The sequence below is a fragment of the Pristis pectinata genome, chromosome 14 (genome assembly GCF_009764475.1).
Source record: "Pristis pectinata isolate sPriPec2 chromosome 14, sPriPec2.1.pri, whole genome shotgun sequence".
NCBI classification, from domain to species: domain Eukaryota; kingdom Metazoa; phylum Chordata; class Chondrichthyes; order Rhinopristiformes; family Pristidae; genus Pristis; species Pristis pectinata.
In genome coordinates this window covers 19,773,070-19,792,959 of record NC_067418.1, presented here as the reverse complement: position 1 = coordinate 19,792,959, position 19,890 = coordinate 19,773,070, and the positions used below count along the sequence as shown (strand labels likewise).

Sequence of the window (19,890 nt, the reverse complement as noted above, 5' to 3'; positions counted from 1 at the left end):
GGCAAGTTTTTCTTTACAAAGAGAGTGGTAGGTGCCTGGAACATGCTGCCAGGGGAGGTGGTGGAAGCAGATATGATAACAACATTTAAGAGGCATTTAGAAAAGTACATGAACAGGCAGACAATAGTCATGTGCAGGCAGTTGGGATTAGTCTAAATTGCCATCATGGTCAGCATAGACATTGTGGGCCAAAGGCCCTGTTCCTGTGCTGTGCTGTACTGTTCTATGTACTATGTCCTTGCACTTCACACAGGGCCTCAAGGTCCAGGTAGTGATAATGCAATGTTCTTGCTCTGTCATTACTGTAAACATCAGTATAAGAGCCTGTTGAAAATCGTGTATGTACAAAAAATGGCTAATGACCTTTGCTCACCATCAGCATCAAAAACTGGATTAATATAATGATGTCTAACTGGTGCAAGATAAATTTAGAACAGGTGCAGAAGTGTACATTAAAAGTTGGAGAAAATAAACACATTCTTTAAAAGAACACGAAAAATGCAGCAAAATGGAGAGAAATTATTACTACCTATCTGAGTGCATACTGTGTTTGCTAATGTAATTTCAAACAGAATAATTCAACAACTCACGTTGCTGAAATCCATAATGTGCACTCGAACCAGATAAGAACAAATACTCTAACTGGCCTAGAATGCAATACTTCTCTCCATATTTCCACCCACTCTCATTTACCAGCCTCGCTTATGCACATATAGAGACCCATGCACCCACACAGGGCAGATAAAATGATGCATTCATAACAATTCCAAACTTTAAATTGCACTAGGAAAACAATTTTATCAGAGAGAGGCTTCTCTATCTCCAAATTAAAGTGAAGAACTGTGGATAACCGTGTAACATTATAAATAAGATTTTTTTTTACAGATCCAAAATCAAGACATTCTTTGTATCAGGGCATCAATTATATAGATCTTGAAAATTAATGTATAGGTCATAATTAATCACTTGAACATACCAGGAACTTATCAACCAAGGCCGGCAGATCACCTGAATACCTTGACAGTCATTAACATATTTGTTTTTCTCTCTCTCTCTCTCTCTCTCTCCTCTCTCTCTCTCTCTCAGGATAAAATAGCTAGATTTATCATCTTACCCTTAAGGGGTGTGGAGTCCTAGACATCACTGAGATAGTGGCCAGCTGTATCTTTGCACCCAAACCTCTTTCTTACCTCAAATCTTGCTCATGGAAGATGAGGTGCCGTTCCTCTACTTGGCGGAGCACCTGCATTTAGTCTGCAGGGGCAACCATGAGCTTCCTGTGGCCTAGTCAGTTTAATTTTCTATCTCCTTTTCCACTCTGACTTATATGTCTGTGGTCTCCTGTACTGTTACAAAGAGGCCCAATGTAAGCTTGAAGAACAGCACCTTCTGTCTGGGCACCTTGCAGCCTTCTGGACTCAATATTGAATTCTACAACTTCAGGTATTTGGACTTCTCTGTCTGTATCAGTCATTCATCTGTGATGTTGACTTAGCTCATTTGTTTTTCCCCCTTTTTCTTCTCCTCTCTGTAAGTGGAGGACGTGCCCAGCCTGACCTAACATGCATGTCTTCCTGCTCTGCATTTTGAAACTCTTACACTCTTTTGCTATATGCTTTTCTCTATGTTCTTGCTCTCCAACTGCTCCAATTTACCCATTGACCAGATAACCTTGTGCAGAAAGTAATGGACTTTGCCCAATACATCACAAGCTCATCCCTTCCCACTATCAGTGGTACCTACAGGAGGTGCTGCCTCCAGAAGGAAAGATCATCATCAAAGATTCCCATCATCTGGGCCATGCCATAGTTTCGCAACTACCATCAGTAAGGAGGTACCAAAGCCTGAAGTCCCACACCACCAGGTTCAAGTACAGCTACCTCCCTTCAACCATTCAGTTCTTGAACCAACCAGTGAAACCCTAATCACCATTACAGTTTAGCAACACTATGACCACTCTGATCACTTTGCAATAAAATGGACTTTTGTGTTTTTTGCATAAATTGTGTATAATTTATGATTTTCTTGTGAATGCTGCTTATATGATGCTATGTGCCTGTGATGTTGCTGCAAGCAAGTTTTCAATGTACCTGTGTATACGTATACTTGTGCATATGACAATAAACCCAACTTTGACTTTGATCTCATGGTTATCCAGGTTTAATCCTATCTTGCCTCCCCGTCTCTCCCTGCAGCTTAATGAGCTTTTTTTAAAATCTTCTTCCCATTTCTTACGAAGGGGGGTTTAAACTAGATTTGCAGGGGGAGGGGAACCAGAGTGTTAGAGCAGATAGTGAGGTGGAGGAGGAAAAAGGTCATGCGAGGACTGCAGGTATAGACAGAAGTCAAAGGTTTGTATGTGATAGAAATGTTCTCAGGTGCATCTATTTCAATGCAAGAAGTATTGTAGGTAAGGCAGATGATCTTAGGGTATGGATTGGCACATGGGATTACGACATTATTGCTATTAGTGAGACTTGGATGCAGGAGGGGCAGGACTGGCAGCTTAATGTTCCGGGGTTCCGTTGTTTCAGACGTGATAGAGGGGGAGGGATGAAAGGGGGATGAGTGGCATTTCTACTCAGGGAAAATATCACAGCTGTGCGTAGACAGGACGGCCCGAAGGGCTCGTCTACAGAGGCCATATGGGTGGAGCTGAGGAACAGGAAAGGTGCGGCCACACTAATAGGGTTGTATTATAGACCGCCCAATAGTCAGAGAGAATTGGAGGAACTAATCTGTAGTGAGATAGCAGACCGATGTAAGAAACAGGAAGTTGTAATAGTAGGGGATTTTAACTTTCCACATATTGACTGGGACTCCCACACTGTGAAAGGGCTGGATGGCTTGGAATTTGTCAAATGTGTTCAGGAAAGTTTTCTAAATCAATATATAGAGGTACCAATGAGAAAGAATGCAATACTTGATCTCCTATTAGGGAACCAGGCAGGTCAGGTGACAGAAGTATGAGCATTTTGGGTCCAGTGACCATAATGTCATTAGTTTCAAGTTAATTATGGATAAGGACAGGTCTGGTCCTCGAGTTGAGGTTCTAAATTGGAGAAAGGCCAATTTTGTGGAAATGAGAAAGGATCTAGGAAGAGTGGATTGGGATAAGTTGTTTTCTGGCAAGGATGTGTTCAGTAAGTGAAAGCCCTTCAAAGGCGAAATTTTGAGTGTGCAGAGTTTGCATGTTCCTGCCAGGATTAAAGGCAAAGTTAACAAGCATAGGGAATCTTGGTTTTCAAGGGATATTGGCGATCTGGTTAAGAAAAAGAGAGAGGTGTATAGCAGGTATAGGCAACTAGGAACAAATGAGGTACTTGAAGAGTATAGAAAAAGTAAGAAAATACTAAAAAAGGAAATCAGGAAGGCAAAAAAGAAGACATGATGTTGCTTTGGCAGATAATGTGAAGGTAAACCCGAAGGGTTTCTACAAGTATATTAAGAGTAAAAGGATAGTAAGGGACAAAATTGGTTCCCTAGAAGATCAGAGTGGTCATCTACGGGTGGAGCCTCAGGAGATGGGGGAGATCGTAAACAGTTTTATTGCATCAGTATTTACTCAGGAAACTGGCATAGTGGATATGGAAGGAAGGGAAACAAGCAATAGTGTCATGGAACATATAGAGATTAAAGAGGAGGAGGTGCTTGCTGCCTTACAGTGAATAAAGGTAGATAAATCCCCCGGGCCTGATAAGATATTTCCTCAGACATTGAGAGAGACTAGTGTAGAAATTGCAAGGGCCCTGGCAGATATAGTTAAAATGTCCTTAGCCACGGGTGCAGTGCTGGAGGACTGGAGGGTAGCTCATGTTGTTCCGTTGTTTAAAAAAGGATCTAAAAGTAAACCAGGTAATTACAGGCCAGTGAGCCTGACATCAGTAGTGGGTAAATTATTGGAAGGTGTTCTGAGAGATCGGATATACAAGTATTTGGACAACCAAGGGCTGATTAAGGATAGTCAGCATGGGTTTGTGCATGGTAGATCGTGTTTAACGAATCTTGTAGAGCTTTTCGAGGAGGTTACCAAGAAAGTAGATGAAGGAAAGGCTGTGGATGTTGTCTACATGGGCTTTAGTAAGGCCTTTGACAGGGTCCCACATGGGAGGTTAGTTCAGAAGGTTCAGTCACTAGGTATCCATGGAAAGGTTGTAAACTGGATTCAAAATTGGCTGTGTGGGAGAAGACAGAGAGTGGTAGTGGATGATTGTTTCTCAGACTGGAGGCCTGTGACTAGTGGTGTGCCTCAGGGATCTGTGCTGGGGCCATTGTTGTTTGTTGTCTGTATCAATGATCTAGATCATAATGTGGTAAATTGGATCAGCAAATTTGCTGATGACACTAAGATTGGAGGCGTTGTGGACAGCAAGGAAGGCTTTCAAAGCTTGCAGAGGGATCTGAACCAACTGGAAGAATGGGCCAGAAAATGGCAGATGGAAGTTAATGCAGACAAGTGTGAGGTGTTGCATTTTGGAAGGACAAATCAAGGTAGGACATACCCAGTAAATGGTAGGGCACTGAGGAGTGCAGAGGAACAAAAGGATCTGGGAGATCAGATACATAATTCCATGAAAGTGGCGTCACAGGTAGACAGGGTTGTAAAAAAGGCTTTTGGCATCCTGGCATTCATAAATCAAAGTATTGAGTATAGGAGTTGGGATGTTATGGTGAGGTTGTGTAAGTCATTGGTGAGGCTAAATTTGGAGTATTGTGTGCAGTTCTGGTCACCTAGCTATATGAAGGATAGTTGTAAGATTGAAAGAGTGCAGAGAAGATTTACTAGAATGTTGCCGGGTCTTCAGGAGTTGAGTTACAGGGAAAGATTGAACAGGTTGGGACTTTATTCCTTGGAGCGCAGAAGAATGAGGGATTTGATAGAGGTTTACAAAATTATGAGGGGTATAGACAGAGTTAATGCGAGTACGCTCTTTCCACCTAGATTAGGAGAGATAAGTACGAGAGGACATGGCTTTAGGGTGAAAGGGGAAAGGTTTAGGGGGAACATTAGGGGGAACTTCTTCAGTCAAAGAGTGGTGGGAGTATGGAACGGGCTGCCATCTGATGTAGTAAATGCAGGCTCACTCTTGAGTTTTAAGAATAAATTGGATAGATACACGGACAGGAGAGGTCTGGAGGGTTATGGACTGGGTGTGGGTAAATAGGACTAGCGGAATAATGTTTTGGCACAGACTAGAAGGGCCGAATGGCCTGTTTTCTGTGCTGTAGTGTTCTATCGGTCTTCACACAGAAGCATTAATTTGGTTTCTCTTCCCACAGACACGGACTAACCTATTGAGTATTTCCAGCATTTTCTGTTTTTACGCTAGCAATAACTTTCCTCAGGACTCATCTTTTCCACATGAAAGTATTGGGAATGACAGGTTTGCAGCAGAATGACACATAAAAAATACCATAGACTATCTGAACTAAAGATTTTTCTGTGCCCTACAAACTGTACCACTTTTCATGCTGTCCTCTTTTTTTAATCTAACTTTTCCTTTGGAATTTTATTGCCTTCTGTGATTTTGGAAAATGTTGCAAATGTGGTTTTAAATAACTTCACTGGTATCCTATCTTTTCTCCATAACTAGACATTTTTTTTTGGATTCTTTTAATACTTTGACTTTGTGCTTGACAACTGGATTCCTTATTTCTATTGAGCTCCAACTCCATTCGCCGAAGAATTACCCTTGAGTTCTGATGTTAAGGTAGCTATACCACCTCTCTAAATGTATCCATTTAGTACTATGTGTTCATCCTCAAAACCAGTACTGACCCACTCTCTCTCGTATACTATCTCTTTCTGCCTTTGTAAGTTCTTCTACCTTGCACTCCAAGACACATTGTTTTTCTTTAAACTTATGAACAACAACATTTTTGCTATCTTTTACATGCCCTTATGTCATTGTGAACATTCCACAGTAAACATATAGCATATCCAGCTTAGTTCCTTCCCCTTGCCTTTCTTCATCATATTTTTCTCCTTACTTGCTGCTTCACTGATTTTAGATAGTGTCCTTTTTGATTTTACATTTTTTCAGGGGCTCACTTTTCTAATGATTATTTCATTCAGGTAATGCTTTATAACTCTTAACTGGTACTTCTGTGTTTTTTGATTATTTTTCTAAGTTGCTTTCTTAGTCCTTCAATTTTAGGACTTTAACTCCTTTCATTTTACCATATTTCCCAGAAGCTCCATGCTATGCCTGAAGTTTCTGAGTAATACTGCGTTTTCTCTCCTTCCATATTTGTAACACCGAATGGAATGCCATCTGCTGAGTCCTTGATATACCATGATTAATAATTCCAGTGTTCAAAACTTAAAGCATTTCTATTTTATACAGATGTATATGCTCTGGGTTAAAGACTTTCTACAGCTTTGTCAATCCTCTCATCTGAAAACTATTGCCTCATTGTTTTTATTCTAACAGAATTATTTAACAATAACATCCTCTTATTCACCAAGTATATTCTTGATCTGTTCAAGAAAACTGCTATTGTTGTTAAAGTTTTGGAACATTGCAGAAAGGAGGCATACTCAGAAAAACAACATGTTTATAATAAGCACAATAAGATGTGTAACCATATTACATTGCTCAATTGTAAATTGTATGGTTTGTGCTGAATTTATGTTAAAAATAAAAGTCTCGAAAAGCAGGCTCAATGGTGAAAGTGACCCTCTAGTAAATCACTGCTTCAAATTGATTTCTTGTCCTAAAGTTAACAAGTTGACCTGCCCCAATGAACAATCTACGAGTATTATTCTGTTAGGTACCATAGTTGTATAAGCTGTGAACTCTCGAATACCTTCTAAATTCAAAGAGGGTACTACCATATATTATCTTATCTCATTAACTTCAAATACACAGACAGGAGACAGCTGATCAGGCCCTTAGCACTGTTTCACTATTCAATTTAATAGTGGTTGTTTTGTTCACCCAAGTGAAATGAGAAAGCAATGAGATATAAACTTACCACAATAGTAGAACTGTAACTGGAATGCATACAAAAAGTCCACAAATGACATTGGGCAGTCCATTGCATCATCCATGAGAATAATCCTGCAAACAGGAATCAAATAGAAACTGAGATGTTCATTCAAGTTTAGAAGGTAAATCATTTAATTTGGTCATCAATGGGGATAAACAAAATCTTATTAAAACAATTACTTGCTTCATTGGAATCTCCTTGCCAAAGCTTGGCTGGCAAAGTGCATGGTAAAGAAGATATACAGAATAGCAGCTGAGGCATAGAAATACGAGAGCAAGAAGATCATGGTAGAACTGAATGAAACATAGGTTGGACCACAGTCAGAATACAACACAGCTCTGGTGTCTATGGTGCATCAAGGATGTAATGGTACCACAGATGGCAAAGGAGATTAGGATGTTGTTAGCATGGGAGAATTCTAGTTATGAGGAGGGACAGCCGAGGCAGGAACAAAAGGAACTAAGGGGAGATTTAATTGAGGTGTATAAAATTAGAAGAATGTAAGTCTGTGTGAACAGGAAGGATCTATTTCACTTAGCAGAGATGACGATTAATAGGCCACATAGAATTATATTAACTGGCAGAAGGATTAGTAGGGAGTTGGAGAGAAATATTCAAAGAGCTCTGGAATCTAGAACACATTGGCAAAGGGTGGTAGAGACAGAAATCCCTTATTACATTTACAGGACACCCGGATGATCACTTGAAGAGCCTACAAGACTATGGGCCAAGAGCTCTTTTCTTGGCTGGCATGCACTTAGGAGTAGCAGGGCCATCTCTGCTGAAGATTTGGAATATGATTTTACTGCTAAGTTAGTAGGTTAAAATGTGGGAAGTCAATGTTTGAAAAATCATCCAATATTATTAACATTTTATTTGTTAAGAGGCATATGCCTTGAAATTGGACCTTTTGAAGCAACTTCTTTGCACTTTTTAGATCACAATAACAACCAGTGCCAGTTTGATTAACAACCATTGGGAAATTACCCAGGCACTTCCAGTCATGATTCACCTGAGCATCAGACACACATCAAGTAATATCATCTGGTATGCAGTGGCCATTTCTGCATTCATTGGCAGAAATTGGCTGTTAAAAGGAGTGACCCAAATTTATGACTCATTGTAAAAGATATAGCAAACCCTGAAGCAAGTTAGCAAAGAAACACAAAGTAAAGGGTCCCCACTGGGACATTAATGTTTTGCCCATAGCCTCTACCACAGTCCATTTTATGTGCTTGACTTTTGACTACAGGCACCACTGAAAATGACTGCAGCATCACCATATTATGCACCGCTGTGCAGATGCTCAGCCTCTTGATGAGTTTGTAACTGGTAGAAGATTGGTGGGTTTTGTAGGGGCTGCCCAACTACACAGAAGAACAGCAGGTCCCTTTTCTCTCACACCAACTCAACAAACCATCAGCTCTTTCTCCTCTTCTCCATGGGAGATTTTCATGCTGCTGTACTGTTCTGTCGAATGCTGTATTGCGGCTGTCATTGGAGAAAATTGTCAGAAAAGCTGACCCACATCCCAGCAGTCAGCATGGCAATTATCTGCAATGTCTGCAGGTAGAATTGTCACACCAGGTCAAGTTTTACAACGATTAAGGGTGAAAACCAGCGTAATGCTAGATTTTTCCCTGATTTCCAGATATTTTGCAAGTTGTCTGATTGGGCAATAGCATCTCATATAGAGTCACAGTTGTACAGCACGGAAACAGGCCTTTCAGCACAACTGGTCCACACCAACCAAGATTCCCATCTAAGTTAGTTCTATTTGCCCGTGTTTGGCCCATACCCCATAAACCTTTCCTATCCATGTCCAAGTACCTTTTAAATGTTGTCAATATACCTGCCTCAACCACTTCCTCTGGCAGTTCATTCCATATACTGACCACTCTCTGAGTGAAAAAATTGCCCCTCAGGTTCCTATCTCACTCCTCTCACCTTAAACCTGTGCCCTTTAGTTCTTGATTCCCCAATCCTGAGAAAAAGACTGTGCACATTCACCCTATCAATGCCCCTCATAATTTTATACCCCTCTATAAGATCATCCCTCATTCTCCTACACTCTAATGAAAAAGTCCCAACCTACTCAACTTCTCGCCATATCTCAGTCCCTGGAGTCCCAGCAACATCCTCATAAATCTCCTTTGCACTCTTTCTAGTCTAATGGCATGTTTCCTAAAGCAGGATGACGAAAACTGAACACAATATTCCAAATGCGGCCTCACCAACATCTAATCCCAACTTCTATACTCAATGCCCTGACTGATGAAGGCCAGTGTGCCAAAAGCTGCCTTCGCACCGTCAACCTGCGATGCCACATTCAGGAAACATGTACTTGTACTCCCAGGTCCCTCTGTTCTACAACGCTCCCCAGGGCCCTACCGTTCACTGTGGAAGCCCTACCCTCATTTGTCTTCCCAAAATGCAGCACCTTACACTTATCCGAATTAAACTCCATTTGCCATTCCTCGGCCCACTTATACAGTTGATCAAGATTCCTCTGTAAATCCTAGTAACCATCTTCATTGTCAATGACACCACTTATTTTATTGTCATCTGCAAACTTACTAACCATGCCTTGTACATTCTCATCCAAATCATTGACATAGATAACAAATAGCAATGGGCCTAGCACCGAACCCTGGGGAACACCACTAGTCATTGGCCTCCAGTGTTAGCGATTATTCTGGAGTTATGAAATTATGGATAGCAGATATTAATTAAAATGAGAACCAGTCTTCAGGAAATAAAACCTGTTCATAATTTAACTGCAACTGATACGTTAAGACTATTGAAACCAATCACTGGGTGTGGGACATTGATTCTGTACCATTGAAACTACTCAAGGGAAGACAATAGATGAATGTTCCTGTTAACTGGTGGTTATTGAAAACTTCCATATGAGATCAGGGAAGGCATTAAGTGGCCATCTCCTGTATGAGCACATTGTTAAAAGCGTATCCCTGCCACCTAATGCGCAGTTCAGGACAGGTCTGTTTTGTCAATTAATATTCTGGCTAGTTGTATATTCAGGGAGCCATTGCTCAACACTGTAACTAAAGAGATATATTTTGGGTGTCTGCAGTTTGTGCTGAGAAGCTCCTGGACCAGCCGCCAGTAATGAATATTCAAAAAAGTTCTGCTAGTTGGGATGCGCTACCATTGTACGTATGTAATTCTGCAAAGTTACCTGTCTACATTCAAAACATTAAAGTTAAGTAGGTGATTATAACCATTGAAACTGTAGTTAATTGTTTATTGTTAGCTTTGTGTTTAAAAAGTATAACATTGTGTTGGGAGGCAATTCTAGATTCTCTCCAGCAAATCTGCTGTTTGAATATAGACTTTTATATTTCCCAGTTACAGCTTCCGTGTGGCTTAATTTAGTCAGTCACAACATCCAGTCCAAAAAACAACCTTCCACCATCACCCTCTGCTTCCTACCATCAAGCCAATTCTGTATCCATATAGCCATTTGGTGAATGACAAAAAGGTGAACTCTGGCTTCTGGGGAAATAGTCTATAACAAGTATAATCACTACATCATATCAAGCAATACTAGAAGTGTAATTGCCTCCTCTTATTAACAATTAATATATATCTGAATAATTAAGAGTATATATAGGCAAGTAATAAATAATTCATTTAATCAACAAAGTGAAATAATTTGATTTTTAAAGTCTCTTTTCAAAAAAGTTAATAGCTAATATTGAACACTAGAAGGCTTACCATTTTTATGTGTTCAAGTACACTGCTCTTCAGCTGGCAGACAGTCTGAGACCTAACCCACATACCCAATTTATTAAAGAGAGGCCGATAGTGATGAGAAATGCCAGTGCACATACCACCTTTGCACTATGTGAGCAAATCCTTTGAATTCCTCATTGCCATAAAAGAGAGCATTTTATAATGTGACTGGTACACCTGAACAGCAACTGCAGGGAAATGTTCAATTACATTTTTTTTGTTGGCTATGACCATATCCATGAAGGTACAGCGTTCTTTCAGCTGGACTGTTGAACCTGAAAAGGCCATCTTTTCCCCAAGCAGCCATTATCAGCTGTTCATATGCCGTTGGAGCAAGAAGTTCCGGAACATGAATTGGCCATTCTCCCAGCTGGTCATGAGCACTGCTGAGAATGAGATGAAAATATTTATATAGATTTCTCATTATTAGATAGTTCCCATAATAAAATGTTCCCTTGTCACACTAATAGAAATATCTCTAAAATTAGGGAAACAGCCCATCAGAGAGCAGTATCCACTCCAGCAAGCTGTGTACGAAATGTCAGCAAATATAACTCATGTTGTCCCCTTATTCAGAAAGGGCAGTGGAGATATACCTGGAAATTACAGGCCAGTGAGCCTTCTATTGGAGAAGATTCTAAGGGCAGGATTTATATTCACTTGCAAAGGCAGGGATTGATCAGGTGGAGTCAGCAAAGAAGATCATGTCTCACAAATCCGATGGAGTGTTTTAAGGAGGTAACTATAATGAAGACAGCCCGGTAGATGTAGTTTATGTGGACTTCATTAAGACTTTTAATGAGTTCCTGTATTGTGAGCTGGTCCAGAAGATATAAGGCATCAGGGATCTGAAATGTGCTGGCAAACTGGGTTCAAAATTAGCTTGTTTATAGGAGAGGGTAGTGGTGATAAGTGTTTTTTCTGACTGGAAATCTGTAACAAGTGGTGTACCACAGGGATATGGTGTTAGGACCTTTGTTGTTTGATATATATAAATGAATGACTTGGATGAGAATGTAGGTGATCTGATTAGTAAGTTTGCAGATGACATGAAAATTGGTGGTGTCGTAGCTAGTGATGATTGTTGTCGCAGTGGGACCTAGATGAGCTGGAAAGCTGGGCAAAGCAGTGGCAGATGGAATGTAATCCAGGCAAGTATGAAGTGATGTACTTTAGGAAGTCAAATTCTTGTGGAATATACAGAGTAAATGGCAGGGTCCTTCGAAGTGTTAATGTACAAATGCACCTAGATCCATAGCGCACAGAAAGTAATGACATGTGGATAAGGTAGTGAAGAAGGCATTTGGTATGCTTGCCTTTATAGGCCAGCCCATTGAGGCTAAGAGTTGGGACATCATGTTGCAGCTGTACAAAACATTAGACCACATTTGGAGTATTGTGTACAGTTCTGGGTGCCACACTACAGGAAGGATGTGGTAGCAATAGAGAGAGTGCAGAAGAGATTCACCAGGACATTGGCTGAATGGAGGGCTGTGGTTATAAGAAAAGACTGGATAGGCTGGGTTTATTCGCACTGGAATATGAAAGGCTCAGGGGTGATCTTACAGAGGCTTATAAAATTATTAGGGACACAAATAGGATAGTTGATTGGAGTCTTTTTCTGAGGGGAATGAATGTAGAACTTTTTCTGAATGTAGAACTAGAGGGCACAGGTTTAAGGTGAGAGGGGAGAAATTTAAGATCTGAGAGCTCATTTTCTTCCAAACAGAGGGTGGCAGTTATCTGGAATGAACTGCCAAAGGAATTAGAGTCATAGAATTATATTGCACAGAAACAGGCCCTTTGGACCAACTCACCTATGTCGACCAAGGGTGCCTTCCTGAGCTAGTCCCATTTAGCCCATATCCCTGTAAACCTTTTCTATCCACGAACCACTTCCTCTGGTAGCTTGTTCCATATTCCTCTGTGTGAAAAGCGCTCCTCAGGTCCCCTTTAAATCATTCCCCTTGCACATTAAACTGATATCCTCTAGTTTTAGACTCTCCTACCCTGGCAAAAAGACTGCAACCACCCACTTTATCTGTGCCCCTCATGACTTTACAAAGCCCTATAAGGTCACCCCTCAGCCTCCTTTGCTCCAGGGAAAACAGTCACAGCCTATCCAATCTCTCCTTTTAACTTAAGCCCTCCAGTCCCAACAAAATTCTTGTGAATCTTTTCTGCACTCTCTCTAGCTTAATCACATCCTTCCTATTGTAAGACAACCAGAAATGCATACAATATTCCAGGTGCGGTCTCACCAACATCTTGTACAGCTGTAACATGATGTGACAACTCTTGTACTCAATGCCCTGACCGACGAGGACAAGTGTGCCATATGCCTTTTTCACCACCTTGTCTACCTGTGTTGTCACTGTCAGGGAACTAGGTACTTGTATTCCTGGGTCTCTCTTTTCTACAACACTCCCCAGGGCCCCGTCATTTGCCGTATAAGTCCTGCCTTGCTTCCCAGAATGCATCACTTGGCACTTGTGCAACTTAAATTCCATCTGCCATTTCTTTGCCCACTTTCCTAGTTGATCTGGATCCTGTTGTAAACTTAGACAACCTTTTCCACTGTCCACCACACCACCAATTTTGGTATCATTTGCAAACTTACTAATCATGCCATCTACTTTCTAATCCAGATCATTTACATGACGAACAACAGGGGACCCAGCACTGATCCCTGTGGCACACCACTGGACACAGGTGTCCAATCTGATAAACAACCTTCCACTACCACCCTCTAACTCTTTCCACCAAACTAATTTTATATTCAATCATCTAACTTACCTTGGATCTCATGTGATCTCGCCTTCCAGCCCAGTTTGCCATGCAGGACCTTGTCAGAAGCCTTGCTAAAGTCCATGTAGACAGTGTCAAGTAGTAATCATTTCAGTCAAGTACATGGTCGTCGTCAATCCTCTTAGTCACCTTTTCAAAAAACTCATTCAAACTTGTGAGACACAATTTTCCATGCACAAAGCCATGCTGACTATCCCTAATCAGTCCCTGCCTTTCCAAATGCCAGCTTTTATTGGTTCCAGTGTAATAGCAACCAGTGAAAAACAATATTTTCAAAGTGAACGATGGGCCATTCCATTACTACTCATGCATTCTTTAAAGCTCCCTTGAAACCAATTTCCTGCCTATTTTCCATTTGCACTAGACAATTAACTGGCATTTCCTGTTGGGCACACAAAGCTCAGACCAGCATGATTGGGTGTGATGTTCATTAATAGTAATTGTAGAGATCAATAAAAGCTCTTGATCATTGGTGCTACTGAGTAGTTCCTTTTCAAAACTGTATGCAAGAACTGTACTAGGCTTGGATGTACATCTATCAAACCACTGACAATTACAAGGACAAAGAATGACTTGTTGGGTGAAGTACAGGGAGTTGGAAGTCTCTTTGCAACTATCCCTCAGCAGGATTTTCAGCCTAAGAGGATAGAGAAAACTGTCAAAAAAAAACATTAGCAAACAAAACATTTAATATATGCAAGGCCTAGTTTGAAGGTAGGAGCCTCAGCTACTGTGGAGTTTTTTCACTGGATTATTCACATAGGATTACAACTATGTGCTGCTCAATATAAATGCATTATTTAATTTAAAGATTTTGGAAAGTTTTTGTGTTAATCAAAGTGGATTAACCTCACTTCCATGTAAAAGCAGAGCTATTCTTTGGGCTCCATTAACATTTTATTACAGTATCACTAAAGTTTGGATTCATTTGTTTTCACAGATCATAAAATACATAACATCATATTGAAAAATTGTGTCAAAAGCTTCTCTACAAGTGTCTGGCATGGCTCAATGGACAGCAGTCACCTGAATCAGGAAGGTCGTAGGTTAAAATCCTGTCCCAGAGACTCATACAAAATAATCTAAGTTGACACACTGAGTGCTATCCTTTGAATTAGATGTTAACCAAGGCCCATCCACTCTTGTTGATAGGTTTAAAAATTCCATGATGCCACCTGGAGAAAGTGTAGGGTAATTTTCCTGGAGTCCTGGCCAATGCTTATCCATCAAACCATAAAAAGTATCATTTGCTCATCATCACATTGCTGCTTGGGAGCTAGCATACAAGTTAGCTGTCATGTCTCCTATGTTACAAGGGAGACCACAATTCAAAAGGACTTCTTTTGAATGTGCTAAAGTTGGTTCAGTCCTTACGTTATTCATTCCTAAAGTGGTGAAAGGCAGTCCATTTGATGCAAATCTTTAATACTTATTCCAATTAAATTGTGAATTAACTTGTTGGAAATTCTCAGTATAGATTGTTGGATGAAGTTGGAGCAAGAAAAGATGTTGGGTCAGAAAATTTAAAAAATGACACAGGAGCACTGCAGGTAGTGCAGCTGTTTCATAGATCCAGTGACCAGAGTTTGATTCCCTCCTCCACTGCTCTTTGTGTAGAGTTTGCACATTCTCCAATGTGATTATGTTGGTTTTCCCAGGTATTCCAAAGATGTGCTAGTAAATTGGCTACTGTAAATTACCCACAGTGTAGGTGGTTGGTGGGAGAATCGGGGGGGGGGGGGGGTGGTTGGTGTGGTTAATAGGTATGTATGATAGAATAGGTTACAGGGAAATAAGTGGAGGAATAGGACTGATGGATAGTTCTGAGAACTGCCAATATACTCAATGGGCTGAATGGCCTTCTTCAATGTCATGAGGAGATAATGTGGAAATCAGTCTGGGTGAAGTGAAGAAGCATCAAGAGGTGGAAGACTTTGGTGGGAGTTGTCTTTGGTTTCCAAACAGCAGTCAAATCAAATTAGTAATAATACTGTGTCTATAGGATGCTACTTGAAACCAGGGCACTGAGTCCCTGATACGTGCATCCAGACCCCAACCCCAAATCCCTCCACCTCATTGTCTGGGCCTGTAGCTGAACTCCATGGCCTGGTCTCAAGGAAATGGGTAAGGGAGGCAGGGGTCTGTACTTTTTTGAATGCAAAATGTATAACTCCTGATCCCTTGCAACAGAGGCCTCGTGCTTTGCTTGCAAGTGGATTTTGATGCATTGAGACAATGACCAATATGGTCAGGATTACACACCAATTACGCTATTCCATCGTATTCCTAAGGATATACGAGAATTTCCAGTATATTTCCTGTCTCAGTGTTGTCAGAGTTTGTTTACTTTAACAAAATAAAAATAAAATCTACATCTTGGCAAGCTTCAAATACAGAAAATTTAAACCATATCCTAGAAAAGCAGAGGCATAAAATACAAGGCCAAAACAGAAGTATTTTTGATGTTTTGATATGCATAATTAAAAGATCTGGATGAAATTCTTCAACTCAGTCCTGTGGGAATACAAGGACATAAGAAACAGAAAAGGAACAGGAACAGGAACAGGACTAGGCCAGCTGGCTCCTGGACCCTATTCTGTCATTCATATTGCTGCTCTAATCTTGGCCTCAACATCACTTCCCTACTCTCTTCCCTTTACTCTCTTCTAATTCAAATATCTGTCAGTCTCTGCTTGAATATATTCTATGACTTGACCTCCACAATTCCTGGGGTAAAGAGTTCCAAAGGTTCACAACCCTCAGGAAAGAAATTCCACCTCATTTCCATCAAAAATGGACATCTTCACTAGGGAAACCAATCTCTTAGTATACATCTTGTTACTCCATCTCAGAATCATAAATGTTTCAATAAGATCATCTTCTATACCCCAATGAATATAGGCCCAACTTGCTCAACGTTTCTTCAGATGACAACCCCTTCATTGCAAGAATCAACCTAGTGAACCTTTCTGTAATGCCTTCAATGCAAGCACATTATTCCTTAAATACAGAGACCAAAACTATATGCAGCATTCCAGGTGCTCAACCTTTCTTTGTACGTTAACTATTTCATCCCTGGGATCAATTTGGGAACATTTCTGCACCATCTCCAATGCAAGTATATAATTCCTTAAATATGGAGATCAAAACAATACATAGTAGTCCAGGTGCAGTCTCACCAATGCCATGTAAGTAGCAAGAAAATTTCCCCAACTTTTATACTTCATATCACTTGCATTTAACAACAATGTTTCATTAACCTTCTGAATTACCTACTGTAACTGCATGTCAATTTTTGTGTTTCATGTAGTAGGACCCTCAGATCCCTTTGTAGTATTTTGTAATCTAAATAGGCAGAAACTCTCTCAGAAATTGACTACAGGTAATTAAGACACTGGGGGAGAGTTTATGGTCCCCAGCAAATGCAGATCAAACGAATTCATGCCAAGATGCTAAAGAAGAATGACTAAGAAAAAAATTATTTTGACAAAGTTTAATCACTGAATTTTAATGATTCTGTTTCTCCAAATTCATAGGTATTCATGATGGAAATGAAAAGCAACAAAATAAATCAGAATCTAAACCACAAAGCTCAGTGTAAAACTTTGCATCCAGAATGAACATCTTAATGTTTTGATGTATGACTTGTAACATCTGGCTGAAGTGTGATATAAGGTAATGTGACTGCTTTCAAAGTATCGCACCATGAGCTTTTATTCTGCTTAGAGAAAATTATGGTAATTTGTATTAAAGAACCCTTAAATAAAACTAATTACTTCACCCGTCCCTTTAATTTTTTAGGGATAACCATCTGGAAATAATGAGTTTAGAAGACCATTTTTACGTCTAAAATCATAACATATGAACTTCAGCTCTGGTTTAAACTAAAGAAATCAATGCAGGCAATACTGATTGAATAACTTGCAGTACTAGCATTATCTCACTTTCTGCAATGGTGATCTGTGCTGCCTTCTACTTTCCTCTTTCAGTTCACACCCCTCTTCTCCTAATTGCTCATGTTGAGAAGATATTCACAGGTCATGACATCGTCTCTATTGTTCTCAAAGTCTCAGTGTTAGTGTTAGAAATAATTCAATGGGGAAGGAGACTTTTGAAATGTAGTATTCATTAGCATAGCCTCTAATATTTTTATTCTACATTTGTTTCTTTAGGATGATTTGAGTGTGTAAAAATACTAACCATATAAGCTGCGGTTTTAGATGTATACGCTGCACTCTTAAAAAGATTGTTAATGCAACTTAACCAAAAAGGACCATGAAGGTAACCTAACCACAGGGCATGAGAGGAAGCTTGACAAAGCGAAAACATTCAACAGTTGAGTTTTTGCTGTTTAAATTGTAGCAGTCAGCATAAGAATATTCATTGTGTTAGAACCTTAAGAACAAGGACAATGAATGAGATAAAGGTGAAAAGAGACAAGGTGGCTAAGTTAAAAATTGTAACTCAGTGTACAAGTGAAGTGTGGGAACATGAGCATGTTCAGATAGTCGGGCTCTTCACTCTTGGCCTACATGTAGAATATTATAAATCTCATGGAGATGAATAGGGTAGACCAAAATAGTCACCTGTACAAAAATGGTGTATTCTGACATCTGAAGTGTCATACAGTATTAAATTGCAGGGATGACAAATGTAATCTTATCCTATTCTTACACTTGTTAATAGACCTGGTAGGATATCATTCACGATAAGGAAACTTATTTATTCCTTTCCTTCATCACCAAAGAGCATTAAAGCAGTCACAATATCAGCAAATTTGAGTTATAGTGTGATTAAACCAGAGAACTTAGTGATCATCTTAGTGCATTTTCTCAGTGTGCCATGAGAATAGCCTTGCTCTGTTGACTATTATCTTATTATTACACTGGAAATGGTCTTTGTACATGAGCACTTTCAACAGATGAAGAAACCTAGTCCCAATGGAAATCAGTGAGGCTGGCAATGACCTCCTGCAATTAGGTTATCAAATGGCATTCAACTGGTTCAGATGGAGTTTGCTTGTCTATCATAATGGCCTGAAGCATACTTATCCTTTGCTGGTGAATCAGCTTTGCTAAAGAACCATTAGCAAAATGCTCTTCAGGTCAGCTTGTCTCATTATAGCACAAAAGTTAGAGGTTGAAGGAAAGATATCAGTGCATCTGACCACCTCCTCCAACACTAGACTCAGCACTGGAGGAGCGTGCTGGATCTAACATAAGCCAGCCCAATAGTGCTCAGGAGATGGAAAGGATGGCTGAAAATGCCAATATGTTTTGTCATAATTGCAACATTAAAGCAGTGCATGCAAGTTCACGTGCCTTTCAATATTATGAGGTATCTTGCATGATAACAGTTTCCATACTACAACACATGAATTTCAAACTTAACACTCCCTCCTATTCTCCCGGCTACCCAGATGAGAGAGGGTTGGGGCTGGTGTGAGATCAGATAACTATCCCATTCCTGCTGATGAAATCTTAGGGTGCAAAATTCAGACTTTGGATGAGCCTCTTGCAAAAGGCAAAAGGGACATAACTTGTGCCTGAATTTTTCAGTTTTAATTATAATAACCAAAAGAAAGTTGAAATGACCAAAAAGTAAAACTAAAAAGACCTGCTTAAAAAATTCAGTAAAACTGTATTGGCAGTGTAGTTAATAATGCCAACCATGCATTTTTCTTTAAGAATGCATCTTAAAAAATTGATATTGTACATAAACTAATTGATCATTTGCATTTGTTTATGGATGCATTATATTATATGTTGGTCATTGAGGTGATAGGACAGTTCAAAGGGAGAAAGATAGATTAGTAAAATCTTAGGTTGCATTGGATAACACTTAATCTGTAGGTTTATTGTTTCTCTTCATCTATTTAGTTGTAATTTATCATAGAAACTGAAGGCTGATGCATTTGGCAATTTTTTTGTTCAATAACTGTAAACATCTGATTTGACTAAGCAATAAGAAGTAAAAAAAACTCCCCCAAAAAACCAAAGATAAACACCAAAAGCAAACAAAAACATAGGCATAGCTCACATAGCAATGACACAAACAGATGTCGCCATGGGTGTCACAATGTAAATTTAATAGAAGTGGTTGCCTGATCTGTTGGATCTGATGACTGGCAGAAGCTGCTAGCTTTCCAAGGTAGGCTTCTCTTTGAGCACACTTTGCATACCAAAAGGAGCAGGAGAGGAGGAGTGTGCTTGCAACCTGCCTCAGATCTCTCAAAGAAGCCAAACCTCCTAATAACCAACCACTCTCTAGCCTTCTCAATTGCTGGTTTTCTCTACTCAAAATCACCAACTTCCCTCTTCCCAACCTTTATCC

The 19,890-nt window shown here is 39.9% G+C and overlaps 1 protein-coding gene across 1 annotated transcript in view; it reads right to left on the bottom strand.

The window, feature by feature from the left end:
- Positions 1-19,890, bottom strand: part of cstpp1 (centriolar satellite-associated tubulin polyglutamylase complex regulator 1) — a 210,860-nt gene that overhangs the window by 30,622 nt on the left and 160,348 nt on the right. The window contains exon 5 of the mRNA XM_052029624.1: positions 6,979-7,064. Within this exon, the coding sequence (XP_051885584.1) occupies positions 6,979-7,064 (86 nt within the window). The remainder of the gene's footprint in view (positions 1-6,978; positions 7,065-19,890) is intronic.